Source organism: Erpetoichthys calabaricus, chromosome 1 (genome assembly GCF_900747795.2).
Source record: "Erpetoichthys calabaricus chromosome 1, fErpCal1.3, whole genome shotgun sequence".
In the NCBI taxonomy this organism is placed as follows: Eukaryota; Metazoa; Chordata; class Cladistia; order Polypteriformes; family Polypteridae; genus Erpetoichthys; species Erpetoichthys calabaricus.
The window spans coordinates 58,420,692-58,437,231 of NC_041394.2; the positions used below are offsets into that span (position 1 = coordinate 58,420,692).

A 16,540-nucleotide genomic window follows, 5' to 3' on the forward strand; every position below is an offset into this window, starting at 1 on the left:
ACATGGAAGAAGATGCTCCGCTGTGGTGAACCCTAACGGGAGGAGAAGGAGAAGGAGAAGAAGAAGAAGAACTACAGTCTCCCCATTTTCACAAACTGGCTATACACTATGTGACTAAGTAGCCTGAGTGCAACAGACTTCAACTAGCCAGGAAGAATATGTTTTTGGACATGGACAAAGCAAAGAATTGTTCTATGGATGTACATGGAGTATGGCAGAGGTGATAAAAAGAGCAAGTATGTAATCAATGTAGGCAGTCACATTTGTGGAGCTCAATTAAACGAAAATAACTAGATCATTTTAGAAAGAAAGTTACACTGCTTTCACAGAGATTTTTTTAAAGAAGCTGAGAACTGTACTTTCTGGAAAGTTAGACGTAGCATAAAGCTTAATGAAAAACTCTGGAAAAACAGTAAGAAGCTACTCATATTCTATTTAAATTGAAGTTATTATTTTTTATTCCTCAATACTACCTATTTAGGATTCATTCTCACACTGACAATAGCGCTACCAGAATAGACTACTGAAGGAATAATGGGATCAATGGTCACTTTAAATATGAACCACAATGTTCAAAAATTATTTCTTATATTTTTTATATTTCTCCCATGTTGCCATCAACACAGCATTACAACTCTCATTGAACTTGTGTTTTTTGGTATTCATGTCTGATTCTTCGTGTTGGGAGTTCATGTTCTGTCACATGGAATATCTAGAAGGCTGTAAACACTGAAAGAGAATTTGTCAGAACTGCAAAACTAAAACTAAACTGAAACTAAAATCAATTGGTGAAAATACTGCAGTAATAAAATAAAAGCTAATTTAAAAAATGAAATTAAAATGATCTTAATAATTACACCAGAAACCCCTCTGGTGTTGATGATTGCCAGGTACTGGTGATTAATACAGATGGAATTCAGGATTTGGTGATAACCTAATGAGTCAGAGATATATACAGTCAGGCTTGCAGTGGTGGTGTAATGGCATAGGGCATGTTCTGATGTCATGCATTGGAACCCTAGATAAGAGTGAAAAAAAAAAAAAAAAAAATTATATATACTATATAATATATATATATATATATATATATATATATATATATATATATATATATAACTTAATCACATCTGAATCATTTGATTTGGTAATTTTAAACTGTGGACCAGAGGGGTGAATCAAGGGAAAATGTGCCTTGGTACCGAACATTATGGAGAGCACCGTATGAACACAGCTGAAAGCCTAGAGCATCCCTTTACGGCAACAGTGAACCCAGCTACAAAGAAGCCTTTCAAGCAGAGTAGGCTGGGGAAGTCTTGGAACAGTTCAAAATCTTGCCACTGAATTAAGATGAATACAAATACTCCAGAGCCCAATTCAAGAGGTTCAGGATGCATTGGAGTCAACATCGGCTGGTATCTTTCGTCCACAGAATAACTCCTTGTTAAGTCTAACTCCCCACAAATGGAAAAAGTACTTGATGTTAGAAAAGTCTACATAAAAAAGTGGAAATACATAAAATTCACACACATATACACCCTACATGAATCTGTCTCTCATTCTATATTTAAACAAAATATATACAAAAACCTATACATATACACATGCCCATCCATTTTGTAAATTCACTTTGTCCAAAATAATCTGATGGGGAGCCAGAGCCAAAACTGGCAACACTGCAAAAAAGGCAGGCAATTAACACAATGAAACTCAAGCTCATCCTTACACATTCACATAAGGTTAACAAATCAAAACCTGCAAAAAGTTGCATCACTGAGAGACAGAATTTTTGAATACTATTTTAACAAAGCAGCAAGGCATTATATATAGATTAGAAAAAAAACAAAATACTGCTTACTGAAATTGCTTAATAGCCTCATGGGGGCTAGTGTCTATTCCAGCCAATTGGGGCACAGCCTAGGAACCAACCCTACATGTGGCATTAGTCTGTTACATAGTATACTTGCACATACACTTTGTGGTGTGAAAGACAAAACACAGTATCCAGAGGGGGAAAAAAAGATGTTTGATGATGGGTTAATTTTTTTATTTATTATGGAGAGTATTAATGAGTAATGCTAAACATAAATGATTAAATCGTATTTCTTTTTATACAGCTAGTCCTTCTTGTTGAGTTTACAATGCATCTCTGTGAAAAACATATGTACTGAAGCACAGGCAATACCAAAATGTACTTCCCATAAATTCACATCAGAGGGTTTCAATACATTACTTTGAATAACCCTCAACTTCAGATGTTTGTTGCTCATTTAATACCAGATTAAATCATTTAACACTCTCAGAACATGCAGCAAGAGTGGCTTGCTACTCCATCTCTCATAACTCCTTTTCCTATACTTTTAAGTACTTAAAACATTCATTCAGATATCATTATCAGGAATTGACTGAGATAGGCTTTTACCTTTCATTTATTTCCAGTGGTTCTTATTTTTGACATTCAGATATCTAAGCAGAACACTCAACAGTAATAGCTGGAGGTTGGATTCTGTATAAAACCCCATCAGTCGGTTATAAAACAGGCATAATTCAGTTAAGATTCGTGGGACTGCAGTATAAACATACATATACACTAACAAGGGCCAATTTAGGGGTATAAAAAAACCTAACACTGCATTAGACGTGGCATAAACACCAGGGATCCTGGAGAAACACCTTAACAGATGTGGGGAAACAGACTCCACATAGACAGTGACAAGTCCGGAATTCAATTCTTAGACAGTAATGCTAACCAGTGAATCACTGTGGCACCCTAAACGTATGCCTCTCCTCTTTTAAAACTAGAGACTGAAGTAGGCAACATTTAATATTGCTAGAAAAATATGAATACATTAAAGTAAATATTATAAAATCATTTGCATCAAATACAGTGTATGAGTATGCACACATGCAATGATTTTATCAAAAGAGGGTAGTGAGGTTAAAAAAAAAAAAAGTAATTGGTGCCACTTTGTATACACTTAAAATATTAAACAGGCAAACAAGGTGCAAGAAATTATGAAATAACAGAGTACAATTTAAAAAAAAAAAAAAAAATAAGTGCTCTATTGCCTAACTTGTTTGTTTCCACCACCACAACAAAAAAGTAACATAACATTCTCAAGGCTACCTAATTTAATCTAGGGTTGTGGTGGCATGACTTTGAGAATGTGGGAGAAAAACTGGAATACCCATGGTATAAGCCTTGAAGGCTAAAATAAGGAATGGGATATAAATCCAGGGCATTCAATTTGAACCCAAAGGTACTAACCACTGCGGTGGGTTGGCACCCTGCCCGGGATTGTTTCCTGCCTTGTGCCCTTTGTTGGCTGGGATTGGCTCCAGCAGACCCCCGTGACCCTGTGTTCGGATTCAGCGGGTTGGAAAATGGATGGATGGATGGAGGTACTAACCAATGTGCTACCATGCTGCTCTCTTGCATACCAGTCATATAAATAAACAAAAAGAATAAATCTAACTTCCGTTTTTCTATTCATGGCTTTGTTATTTTCATGCATGAGTCTAATGGCAGTCACATATAATTACTGGGATCAATCTAGAATTCCTGGTTTAATTCATGGTTGACTATTTGTGCAGCAGGCTCGGAAGCAGGTTTTTAAAAGGATCAATGCATTATAACACTGGATAGAAAGGATAACACTACAAAGTACAAACTGCAGTACCAATAAGCTTGGCTCTATGGAGAAATGTGTATTGTAAATTCTAATGGACCAGGCTGCTGTCAAGGGAAGAGCTTTTTACAAAAACATAGTACAGATGCTACAGGTGTCACTTTGGTACAGTAAATAGCAACACTGTGTGAAGTTTTGCAGAGATGTCTAACTTGACATCTTTTTCATTAAGTATAGATTACTTTAACTGGAACCATTCAAGGATACAGTAAAGTAAACATACAAAATCACATTACAAAGGCCAACTGTTGCTATTCGTTTGCTGGAGTGTCTCTCTCTACTGTATGCTATGCTTTTTGTGGCAAACAAGTTATATATAATTCTACAATTTGCTTAGTCACAAATATGGTAGTATAGTGATTAGGAAGAAACATTTGTGGAAAAGCTACGGTGTATATCTGCATATAATGCAAAATGATCTTACTCATCCTATAATAAAATATCTTTATTTCAGTCTAAGGCATGATAGACTCCTGTCATTACAGGCATCTATCCCAAAATATACACAGCACAGTACAAGGGAGTATTTCAGCTTAAGTATGTTTAATGAGAAGTGGAGAAAGAAATAATAATATAAACTTAAAAAAAATGTTTCTGCATATTACTTTTGTAAATACTTTAAGTATTCATTATAAGAAGCTACTAACAGTCTACATTTTATAAAATATATGCCTTTTTAACAATGATTTGTTATTTTTAATTGCATACAGTAGTTAATAAAATGTTTATATACTGTTAATGCCTTTTGTATAATGAATACCTAAAATGTAACCTTCTTTTAAGCTATTAAATAGTAGTGTAAATGACCCATTATATTTTCCATTCCTGTTAAACAGAGACACAGATCCTTAAATGAATATGACAGTTAGTTGATAAGGTGCCACATGTGAGGTTGAGTATCAAACTAAAAGAAGTGGGAGTTCAGGATGATGTTTTTAGAAGGGCACAGAACTTTCTCAAAACACAGGAAGCAGAGGGTGATGGTGTGAGGAACCTTATCACAATTGGCTGATGTTAAAAGTGGTATTCCACAGGGGTCAGTGCTAGGGCCACTGCTACTTTTAATATTATATATATATTATATTATATTATTTTATATATATAATTCAGATTGAAATATAAGTAAAACGCTTTTTAAATTTGCAGATGATACCAAGATAGGTGGATGATTAAGAATGCATCAAATCATTACAAAAGGAATTGGATAACATACAGGCTTGGGCAGATTTGTGTCAGATGAAATTTACTGTCAGTAAATGTAAAGTATTAGACATAGGAAGTAAAAATGTTAGGTTTGAATACACAATTGGAGGTCTCAAAATCAAGAGTACACCTTATGAGAAGGATTTAGGCGTCACAGTCGCAGGCTGATTTCAAGGCTACAGTGGATGGATTATGAAGAAAGATTAAAACAACTGAGCATTTTCAGTTTAAGCAAAAGAAGATTAAGAGGTGACATGATTGAAGAGAGTTTAAAATTATGAAGATACTTAGTATAGTGGATTGAGACTGTTATTTTAAAATGAGTTCACCAAGAACACAGGGACACAGTTGGAAACTTGTTAAGGGTAAACTTTGCACAATCATTAGGAAGTTTTTCTTTACACAGAGAACCATAGACACTTGGAATAAGCTACCAAGTAAGACTTGATGTTTTTTAGTAAAATTAAGTGGATAGGACTGGTGAGCTTTTTTGGGCTGAATGGCCTGCTCTTGTCTAGATTGTTGTAATGTTGTTTTTAATCCTAGGATCAGAAATCTTAGCTGGCTTGTCCATCACCCTTATTGCACGCAATGTCAAGATAAAACTATAGGATCTTTCATACATATTTCTGTGCTATGCCCTAAAATAAATGCTTTCTGGAAACTGATTCATAATTCAGGTATGATTAATAAACTCCTAAACAGTTAAGAATATTTGTTCCTCTTACTTAAGTTATAAAATAGACCCCCGCAAAGTTGTGGTTCAGAGTTTGTGGCCTCAGTCATTCACAGATTTTTCCTTAGAACCTAACTAATAATTATTAGTGGAAAACGCAAATATCTTCCACAATTTTTTATGCCTTTTTTCATTTCAATACTGTACTGTAGGGAGAACAGGAAGCAACCATAGAGGAAAACACGGCTTGGGATGGTAAAAGTAGTCAATAGAATTTGAAACTGCAACTCCCAGCAGTCCCTGCAGTGGCTCAGATTGGTCTTCTGCTGAGGGTGCAGGGGCTGTTGGGGTCAAAGGATGTCAGCGCGGCTTTTAAAAAGGGGGCAGGTGACCAAAAGAAAAATAAAGTTTTTGTAATTTGTGTTTCAAGTTCCTGTCTCTCTGCCTGCCTTCTGTTGGGTTAACTGTACTTATTTGTTTTGTCCTGGATCGTTTCGTGGTTGGGGTCTGGATTGTCTGCCGTCTGCCTGTGTACATGAGGACTGTAAGTGGATTCATGGCCATCCTGAATGGTTATCTTTTTGATTACAGTTATTGTTCCCATATGAAGGTCACATTTCATATCTTAGAAATAATCAACTCTATTGAAAGCAAAAATAGAGAGAGGGAAGAAAAAAAATATTGTTATATGTAAGTGATAAAGGCATATAATGTATAAACTTTAGAAGTGTGTTGCAATCTGTAAAATACATCTAAATGATGTGATATCTATCACCACCATATTCAAGTAAGTCTCTGGAAAACATGTTTTTTTTTTAAATTAACATACTTGCTAATATATCCTGAAGAGCCTGGATATATGAAGAGGTATTTTTTCTGAAGTTTTTCCTTTTCTTTTATTGATATGTAATGTTAATCAATTTTTGCTGTGGGTCAATATCTAATTTTAACTTGTATTGTCTATTAACTTTCTTAATTTGTCAAAAATGATAAAAATCGTTTGAAAAAAATATATAAGTTGACATTCTTTTTCTAGTATCTGTCTTCAGATAATCTCAATTATGGGCTTTATTCATATATACCTCAAATTGTAACACAATGTAACATATTAATGGTATGTTAACCACAAGAAATAAATGTACAATAAGTATGAACATGATTGCACAAATAAGAAGTTGCTTTAAATTTTCAAGAGAACTAATTCCAAAATATATGATATATATTAGGAGCTGTAATGTCTCATTAAAGTACTGCAATACTGTAAAGTCATACACTCACTCACACACATACATCGAACACACACATGCGTGCACACACACACACACACACACGAATCCTTCATTATTGTTCTGACTTACATCTATGACACAGCAGATGGTCCAGTGACTCAGACCATTTCTTCACTTCTTCAGGACTGGGTCTAAAACAATGAGGAAAGCTTTATTAACTACAAATGTAGGGTTCTATATGTGGTTATTGCAAAATATACAATTTCACATCAGGGCATATTTTACTGTTTACTGAGAATAGAGAGAATGTCCTGATAGCACGAGATAGACCTTAAACTTCAATAGATGTCTGGCAAAGTGAAAGTGTAATTTACACTCATGTACTGTTAGGACCTACTTTTAAAAACATTTATTCTAGACAAAGTGCCTTACAGAATGAGATTTATTACAGCAGTTGCCAACAATCAATATAAAACTTTGTAAGCTAGAGGGACAGAATTCATGGGGGAAAATGTCAGAAGCAGAAAGTCATTCTTAACAAATATTAAGAGACATCTGTTATAGTCTAAATGTGAAGGGATGAAGTGAAGATTTGATTGATACATTGAAATAAGCAAACAAATATAAGTTTCTAACATCTAACAAAATAAAGCATTATGTAAAGCACTCAAAATGTGTACAGCAGGTCTTTAGAACCTAATATGTTTCTAGACTGACACTACAATACATCTGTAAATCACTGATAGGTTGTTTTGATATAAGAAAGGTTACAGATTAATGGATATCATTTAGATCCATGTAGATGGTTTGGCTAGTTGCAAAGGCAAAAAGTCCCAGCATTGAGACTTGACTTTTTTTTTTTTTTTTTAATAACTAAAAGTATGAAAAAAAGAGGTTTTCTACCTCAATGTAAAAAAGCAATTCCAATTTTTTTTTTTAAATTGTAACTCCTTGGAATTTAAGTCTATTACCAAGATGATGCCTGTTTTTATAATTTTCAAAAGGTGTTGGCTGCTTTCTCATTTGAAGAAAGGACTAATTCTTTTTTCCACTTTCATTAGAACAGTAAGGTGTCATGTCAGTGGCTGAGCAGGAAGGACAGCTTTAAGTTGAGAGCAGCGTGCACACAGAATTGTAAGACTTTGAGAGGATTCAACTGACCAGAAGTTAAATTTCTGCCAGATGAAAGGTTGTAACTGGTATTTCTTCTGAAGTGAAAGAAATATAACATAGGTTTTTATTATATCAATTATTGTTGTGAGGATACAGGAAAAAAAAGAAAAAGCTCACATAATTTTTACTGAATGGAAGCTATAACTAACAAGGCAAAAGAAGAAATTAATGATTCACCACTAGAGATTATGATAAAGAAATATGCATTCTAGCAAAGAGGCAAAGATGAATAAAGTATTTCTGGATGAGTCTACAATCTGTCAAAAGCTGCTTTTTTTTTTAGAAGAGCAAGGCGGTGTTGGCACAATGACACATTCACAGAGGAAAGGTGGCAGATGTGAAGAAGCGCAAAGTTCTAGTGCTCAGTGAATCAAGCCTTCTGTTATTAGGAAGCAATGCAAGATAACATCCAGCTGATAAGACTTTCAATGCAGAAGTGTCTATTTTTATTTGTGCTATAGCACAAAGCATGCAAACACCCACACTCACTCATCAGTATAGTTTAAGTTTCTAATATTCAAATACACTGAAGAAATACACTTGGCAGATTGAGTTTTTTTCTTATTTGTTTGTTTTCTTTGCAATATTTAAAAAAATGCATTTTTTAATTCATTTTTTCATTTGGCCACCTCTCTTCTAAAGCAGCTTTCTACATTAAAATAAAGTAAGGGGTCAGAACCAGAGGGGTATTTTGAGAGCATCTTGTGGAAGACAGGAACCCAAACCAGATGAACTATCAGTCTATTGCAAAGCACAAATGTCCACAGGCAGTTCCTAACAAGTACAGAAAATGAATGACTATATAAATGAATAATTAATAGTATAACCATGAAATTAAAAAGCAGATGACAGCAATGTTTGAAAGCATACTTAAACAATCAGAGAACAAAAGGTAACCCTATGGCATATTCAGTCAGCAATACACACACATTCCTTTTTCCTATAAAATGTAATGCCACTGTATGTTGGTTTGTGATTGTACAGTATGACAACTATTTCTAGGTTTCCAACAAGCATTTTAGCTTTTAAGAGACAGGTTATGCGGACTTGCTACATACCTGAGTTCACTTGAGCTTGAAGCCATGCCAACCTCACTAAGTTTCTTCAGAAAAGCAAGTCGACTTTTTTTCTCTTTTCTGCCAATAAAGAATATGCAGTGTTTGAAGTTTGTGATGATCATTGTGTCTTTGCAGGCTCACCGAGAAACTGATTTGTTAATGAAAGGTTCTATATTTATTTATTAAGCACTTTAAAAACAACATCAAGGCTGACCAAAGTGCTGTACAATAAAAACCCAACATATCAGACAAACAATAACAAAAGGATAAAAGAAACAAACACATAAACATGTAAGAACTGAAGAGATTCATAATAAAAAGTACACAGATAGTCAACATATCATACTGGGTTAAAGGCCAGGGAGTAAACGTGCGTTTTTAAATAAGATTTAAAGACAGCAAGTGAAGGAGCCTGCCTAACATGCAATGGCAAATCGTTCCAGAGTTTTGGAGCTGCACCTGAAAAAGCCGATCACCTCGGAGTTTGCATTGTGCCTTAGGAACACGTAAAAGCATCTGGTCTGCTGACCCGAGAAAGCGAGACGGTACATAAGTGTGCAATACTAATGATGATAAAGGATACTATATAATGATTTTCAACCATAATCTATTACACTTAACATGGATAATTGTAAATACACAGAAAACTTGGCCAGTTTTGTCAAGAGTCATGACCTATTGTATATACCGTACCGTATGACTTAACATCCCATCAGCATTAACAAGTCATGGTCCTTCAAATTTAAGTTAAATGTTCACTTATTACGAGGTAAAATCAAAAAGTAAAAGCAACTTACCCTTTAATAGTGGAAACTGTTAGTGGACAAAACAATACAGTTTTGGTGGTGCAGTCCCGTAAAGGAGTGTCTATGTTCATTTGAACTTGGATTCAACTAGACTAAAGGCAGAGCGCTGCACTCTGGGTGTTCAAACTACCGGTATTCATAAACCATTGCGAACTTGTTGTATTATGTTAGCTTTATCCATTATGATTAACATATAATTTTCAAATTCCCTTTACTTTTTGATTTACCCTTGTAATTAATTTGCTACGGGCATGAAATACAAAACTAAATTATTAAGAATATGACACAAAATATGCACTATATCTGAATATGTAAAAAAAATTACAACCCTTCCTTACAACTCAGAGCTAGATCACCTTCAACATTTATTAAATGCTATGTTAGAGTTTATTTTTCTTAGTTGAATTTATTTTCACACATTTTCTGTCTGCTTATTCACACAATGAAGTATCATCTGACATGAACCCACACGGCTGAAATAGCATTACTAGATTTGGTCTGAGAACCCAATGGTAAATGCAAGCTATTTTTTAAATCTTGAGGGGGTCAACTTTCACAGTGTTCTTATTTACATATGAATGAGTTTAAATAAATGGGAAATCCCTTTACAAGTCTTTATTAAATAGAGAGTATAATATACTTTAATAAAGCATATGGTTTATAAACATTACACTTTACATTGAAAAAATATGCTTCCAGAAGCTGTGGTTCATAAATGTTTGCATGGAAGATCTTCATCAAATATGCAAATTACATGGTCAGCATGTCACACTTATCATACTTATGACTGCTCTTGAAGGGTCACATATTGACTTAATCTTTTTAAAAAAAAAAAAAAAAAATTAATTTGGGCCAATCATAGGAACAAATAAAACACTGAAGGGGTCAATTGTTGATTACTGTGAGGCTGAGTGGTAAGCCTTCTATTTTGGTGAACATTTTAAACATACAGCGGACATAAACAAAATCACAATGGGAGGATCAGCAAACACGGTTCATCTTTTATCTTCACAGAAGAGTCCAACAGTCTTCTGGATTTGCACAATGGTTAAATCCATGCAATATTTTCAAATGGCAAACACCCAGGACAATGTTTGCCTCCTGTAAGTTGCATTTTTTAGTTTGAGGAAACAATGATATATTTTAAGAAGATTCTCTCACTCATTACATTTTTTTTTCCTTTTGAGCAGATCTTCCTGGTGCCACTTTATCACACAAAGATTGATGTAAGCTGATAGCAGTGTGTGTTTAAATGTCATCCTGTTGAGTTCCTTCTTAGCTAGGTGTGTCTCCAATAGAGAATGTTTATTATATCTCATACGCCACTGCCACTCTCAAGGAGCAGTTATGTAATGATGGTTGTGTCAGAGATCATAGGTTAAGCATCTGTTTAACTCCATGCCATAACACATAGGATTCTGAATACAAGCATTATTCCTTTGCTCTTATTTTGGAAAAATAATTTTATATGTAATATTCTATACAGAGAGTCAGTGAATGTAATAATACATATGCAATATTCTACGCAGAGAGACAGGGAATATAAAGACTGCAATAAATTCTGCCTTTGACACAAGAGTTACAATTAAGAATGTGATATATTAGGTTGTACTACAGATTTATTACTATGACAGAAACCTGAAAGAAGATGATTAAAATAACATTTAGTACATATTATTCTCACATCAAAAAGTGAATATAAACTGAAAATAAAAGCATCAGCAAGACTTCCATACCTGTTGCCATCAACTGTGTCCAAATCTGTTTCCATACTGGCATGAAGGTTCTGCAATTATAAATCACAATTTTATTATTTTATTAAAACCAATATCTAAATGAATGTCCTTATTGAGACCTCTTTTCCATAAGATAAATAGACATATATAGCTATGGAATAATATAAATGTCAACAGACCTAAAAGGTTGTATAAATTCAAACAGCTGAAAAAAAAAAAGTACTACTTGGTTGGTTAAGAAGCAATAACTACTGCTATATATTCAACCGGTGTCTGCTGTTTTTTTTTCACTGGGTGCCTTGCTTTCCCAGCAAACCCTAAAAACTTGCATTTGGTATAATTTGACTCTAAATTGGTTCAGTGTGAGTGAGTGTGTCATTAATTTGATTGACATTTATTCAAGGTCTGTTGTTTCCTTCTGCGTGGTTACTCAGGTTTCTTCATACACTCAAAAATGGTGTCTGTTAGGTTAAGAAAGGTTATTAAAACTACACCAAAATCTTCAAAAAGGTGAACACCTACAAAATCTGGTGAGATTTTTAGAAAATAGATGGGAGACCAGCACTTGATAATATGCACTTTTCCCCTGTGTATGTGATGCATGGTCTAACTGAGGTCAAAGCTGTACATCATACGCATTCCTCCTTACCGAGCTATCCAAAATGCATCCTGGTCCTTAGCATACTTGTGACCAACTGTAATTGCTTCATTGCGACACGTTTATTTTGGAAGTGTATAATCCTCAGATCTTACTGGAATAAAACCTTTGCTTATTTATCTTATAACCTTGAATTCTTAAAAGAAAATAACTCCTTTCTGTTAGGGATATCAGGCAATAGTTGAAAAGTAATTTAGAACCTTATAGGTACAGTGCATCTGGAAAGTATTCACAGCGCATCACTTTTTCCACATTTTGTTATGTTACAGCCTTATTCCAAAATGGATTAAATTCATTTTATTCCTCTGAATTCTACACACAACACCCCATAATGACAATGTGAAAAAAGTTTACTTGAGATTTTTGCAAATTTATTAAAAATAAAAAAAATGAGAAAGCACATGTACATAAGTATTCACAGCCTTTGCGCAATACTTTGTTGATGCACCTTTGGCAGCAATTACAGCCTCAAGTCTTTTTGAATATGATGCCACAAGCTTGGCACACCTATCCTTGGCCAGTTTCGCCCATTCCTCTTTGCAGCACCTCTCAAGCTCCATCAGGTTGGATGGGAAGCGTCGGTGCACAGCCATTTTAAGATCTCTCCAGAGATGATCAATCGGATTCAAGTCTGGGCCACTCAAAAACATTCACAGAGTTGTCCTGAAGCCACTCCTTTGATATCTTGGCTGTGTGCCAAGGGTCGTTGTACTGCAGAAAAATGAACCATCGCCCCAGTCTGAAGTCAAGAGCGCTCTGGAGCAGGTTTTCATCCAGGATGTCTCTGTACATTGCTGCAGTCATCTTTCCCTTTATCCTGACTAATCTCCCAGTCCCTGCCGCTGAAAAACATCCCCACAGCATGATGCTGCCACCACCATGCTTCACTGTAGGGATGGTGCCAGGTTTCCTCCAAACGTGACGTCTTGCATTCACACCAAAGAGTTCAGTCTCTGTCTCATCAGACCAGAGAATTTTCTTTCTCATGGTCTGAGAGTCCTTCAGGTGCCTTTTGGTAAACTCCAGGCGGGCTGCCATGTGCCTTTTACTAAGGAGTGGCTTCCGTCTGGCCACTCTACCATACAGGCCTGGTTGGTGGATTGCTGCAGAGATGGTTGTCCTTCTGGAAGGTTCTCCTCTCTCCACAGAGGACCTCTGGAGCTCTGACAGAGTGACCATCGGGTTCTTGGTCACCTCCCTGACTAAGGCCCTTCTCCCCTGATCGCTCAGTTTAGATGGCCAGCCAGCTCTAGGAAGAGTCCTGGTGGTTTTGAACTTCTTCCACTTACGGATGATGGAGGCCACTGTGCTCATTAGGACCTTCAAAGCAGCACAAATTTTTCGGCAACCTTCCCCAGATTTGTGCCTCGAGACAATCCTGTCTCAGAGGTCTACAGACAATTCCTTTGACTTCATGCTTGGTTTGTGCTCTGACATGAACTGTCAACTGTGGGACCTTATATAGACAGGTGTGTGCCTTTCCAAATCATGTCCAATCAACTGAATTTACCACAGGTGGACTCCAATTAAGCTGCAGAAACATCTCAAGGATGATCAGGGGAAACAGGATGCACCTGAGCTCAATTTTGAGCTTCATGACAAAGGCTGTGAATACTTATGTACATGTGCTTTCTGAATTTTTTTATTTTTAATAAATTTGCAAAAATCTCAAGTAAACTTTTTTAATGTTGTCATTATGGGGTGTTGTCTGTAGAATTTTGAGGAAAAAAATGAATTTAACCCATTCTGGAATAAGGCTATAACATAAAATGTGGAAAAAGTGATGTGCTGTGAATACTTTCCAGATGCACTGTATATATTAAAGATAATAGAGCCAAAAATTGTTCAGTTTTATTCCATCTTCCTTAAAACTGCATCCAAATATTAACTGCACTGCTAACTTTAAACCGTAAGCAGCCTTTATTTTATTGAAGTTAAGCAATGTCTGCATTTAAACAAAATGGTAACAGACCTACAGAGCCTCCACAGTACCAACTGTTGATGAGGATGAAATGAATGTCATTAACCTCTTTCTGATGAAAAGAAAAAAAAATTAAAAATAGAATTTATTTCCCTTTCGTATAAACTAAGCTGTATTTAATGGAGTCGCACTTTTAAGGGTGTTCATACTATTCTAGCTCATTTTATTGACAATATGATTCATACTTTATAAATGGCACAATTACTAAAATATGTTTGCTTATGGAATGCCTTAGGACGGTGTCATGGGTACAACTTATTTTTTATTTTAGCTAATATTAGTTGATACTGATAAGGAATTACCCAACAGAAAAGCTGATTAAAAAGTTAAGTTTGTATCAAGCAATAGATTACAACCCTACTGCTGTGTTACAGATGAATCTTAGTTAATAAAAACAATAATCTTTTTGATTACCACATAGTTCAAAGTTTATTCATTCCTTCTCATCATTTCTTTGTTAACAACTGCCCTTGACTTTCCAGAATAGAATCCCTGGATGAAGACTCAGTTTGTCACATAGAGGTTTAAAGTGTAAGAATTTGACATTGCAGTTTAACTTAATAGTGAATGTGGATTGTGGTTACAATTTAAGATTATTAATGACACGTGGTGTATGATGTAGGCAGAACAGAAAGTGAACAGGGAATAATACATTGCCTAAATGTTAAATGAGATTAAGTGTAACAAGCTGTCAAAAATCCATTTCCCATCTTCTCTGAGCTTGGTTTCTCTTGACATTTGTTAGTCTGATCGTTAACTCTGTTCTTAAATGTCACCTTATGCTAATGAGCTTGGAGCAAGAGGGAAGCCACTGCAAGTGGGGATAAGAACTCCAGAGGTCTCAAAGCCTGGTGTGTTTTCCATTCAGGACAAAGCTGGACTTACATCACTCTGGACAAACTCAAGCATTTTTGGGTGAACCAGAGAGTCAGCCCAACCCATGAAGTTCATGAAGAGAACTGCTGCTTCCAGTCAAACCCAGTAAGGACAAGAAAATTATGGGTTGCAGCAGAAGTTGGTTCACCAAAGATACCAATCTGTACAGAGAATACTCCGGGTATTACTTCATGAACAGCATGAGTTTTCTCCTGCTCCCCTTACTTGCAATAGATTTTAATTAGTCTGTTATGTTATATACTGCATATTGAATTAAACAAGGCTTCCCAATCCCCCCCCCCCCCCCCCCCTCATTTGTTACCCAGGATTGGGATTGTAGAAATTACTTCAATAATCCCAAAAGTTATAAATAAAATGGAACCAACATGTCAGAGATGAAACATTTGTGTGGGTCTTATCAAATGATATTTTAAGTGTTCCCTAGTGATCAGAAACAGAATGCCTTGTACAGTGCTTTAACCATATTGTGTCATGTTTTTTGCCATGTTCTAATTTTAAATGCAAACTAACCTGTACAGGAAAAAAAAAACTTGTGAAGTCAACTTGAAAAACTTGGTATTCTACAGTATAACATATTTACAAAACAGGGTATATTTACTGTATATTATATATATATATATATATATATATATATATATATATATATATATATATATATATATATATATAAAAAAAGAAGATGCGTGAAATGTCACAGTACTTCAGTTATTCCTCCAGTGCTTTTAGCAGGACGGACAATCCTTTTCTTGTAATGTTTCACTAGGGAAGGATTTTACTTTCACCTACATATATTATTGTATACACATTAAGTACACAACATACTGTGCCATCATGCTAACCACTCATATATTATACTAAATTGGTAACAGTCTTAGTGAAGTATCAAAATATAAAGTAAAAAATTTGGACGTGAGTGTCAGTAGGCTTTGCACCCTAGGAACCAAGTTACCCGAACTATTCTTAAACATTTCAATAATTTTTTACTGCTCTGAAGCTGATCTTTCAGATCATAAAATAGGTCATTACAATAGCAATTGATGAGAAGAATTCTTAATCAATTACAGAATTACAGTATTTGAGGGTTCCTCTACAGTGCCTCTTTCCCTTGCATGATTTGGCTCAAAAACTAATCAGTACATCATCATTTCATAACATGCTTAAGTTTTGAGTTTGGTATTTTTCCATCCAGCTATTTTAGCCCTAAACTGTCCACAAGAAATTGTGACACACACACACGCATGGACGCAGACTCACACCCATCATCAAGATATTGATGTTTTCAGTATCAGGGGACCCTAAAACAGAGATCTGTCGAAAACCTCAGATCAGAATTTTTGACTAATCTAAAGCTTTCACTCCTTCCCCATAAACGATAGGTTATAGTGAGGGAGGGCACAAAGCAAAAAACGGCCTTAATAGTGAGAAGAAAACATACAC

General features: G+C 35.2%; 1 protein-coding gene across 1 annotated transcript in view; it reads right to left on the bottom strand.

Annotated features, from left to right (window-relative positions):
* The window catches only part of LOC114650597 (regulator of G-protein signaling 1-like), a 147,915-nt gene that overhangs the window by 36,382 nt on the left and 94,993 nt on the right, over positions 1-16,540 (bottom strand). The window contains exons 3-5 of the mRNA XM_028800339.2: positions 11,568-11,617; positions 9,026-9,103; positions 6,924-6,985 (exon numbers count right to left, since the gene is read on the bottom strand). Of these exons, the coding sequence (XP_028656172.1) occupies positions 6,924-6,985; positions 9,026-9,103; positions 11,568-11,617 (190 nt within the window). The remainder of the gene's footprint in view (positions 1-6,923; positions 6,986-9,025; positions 9,104-11,567; positions 11,618-16,540) is intronic.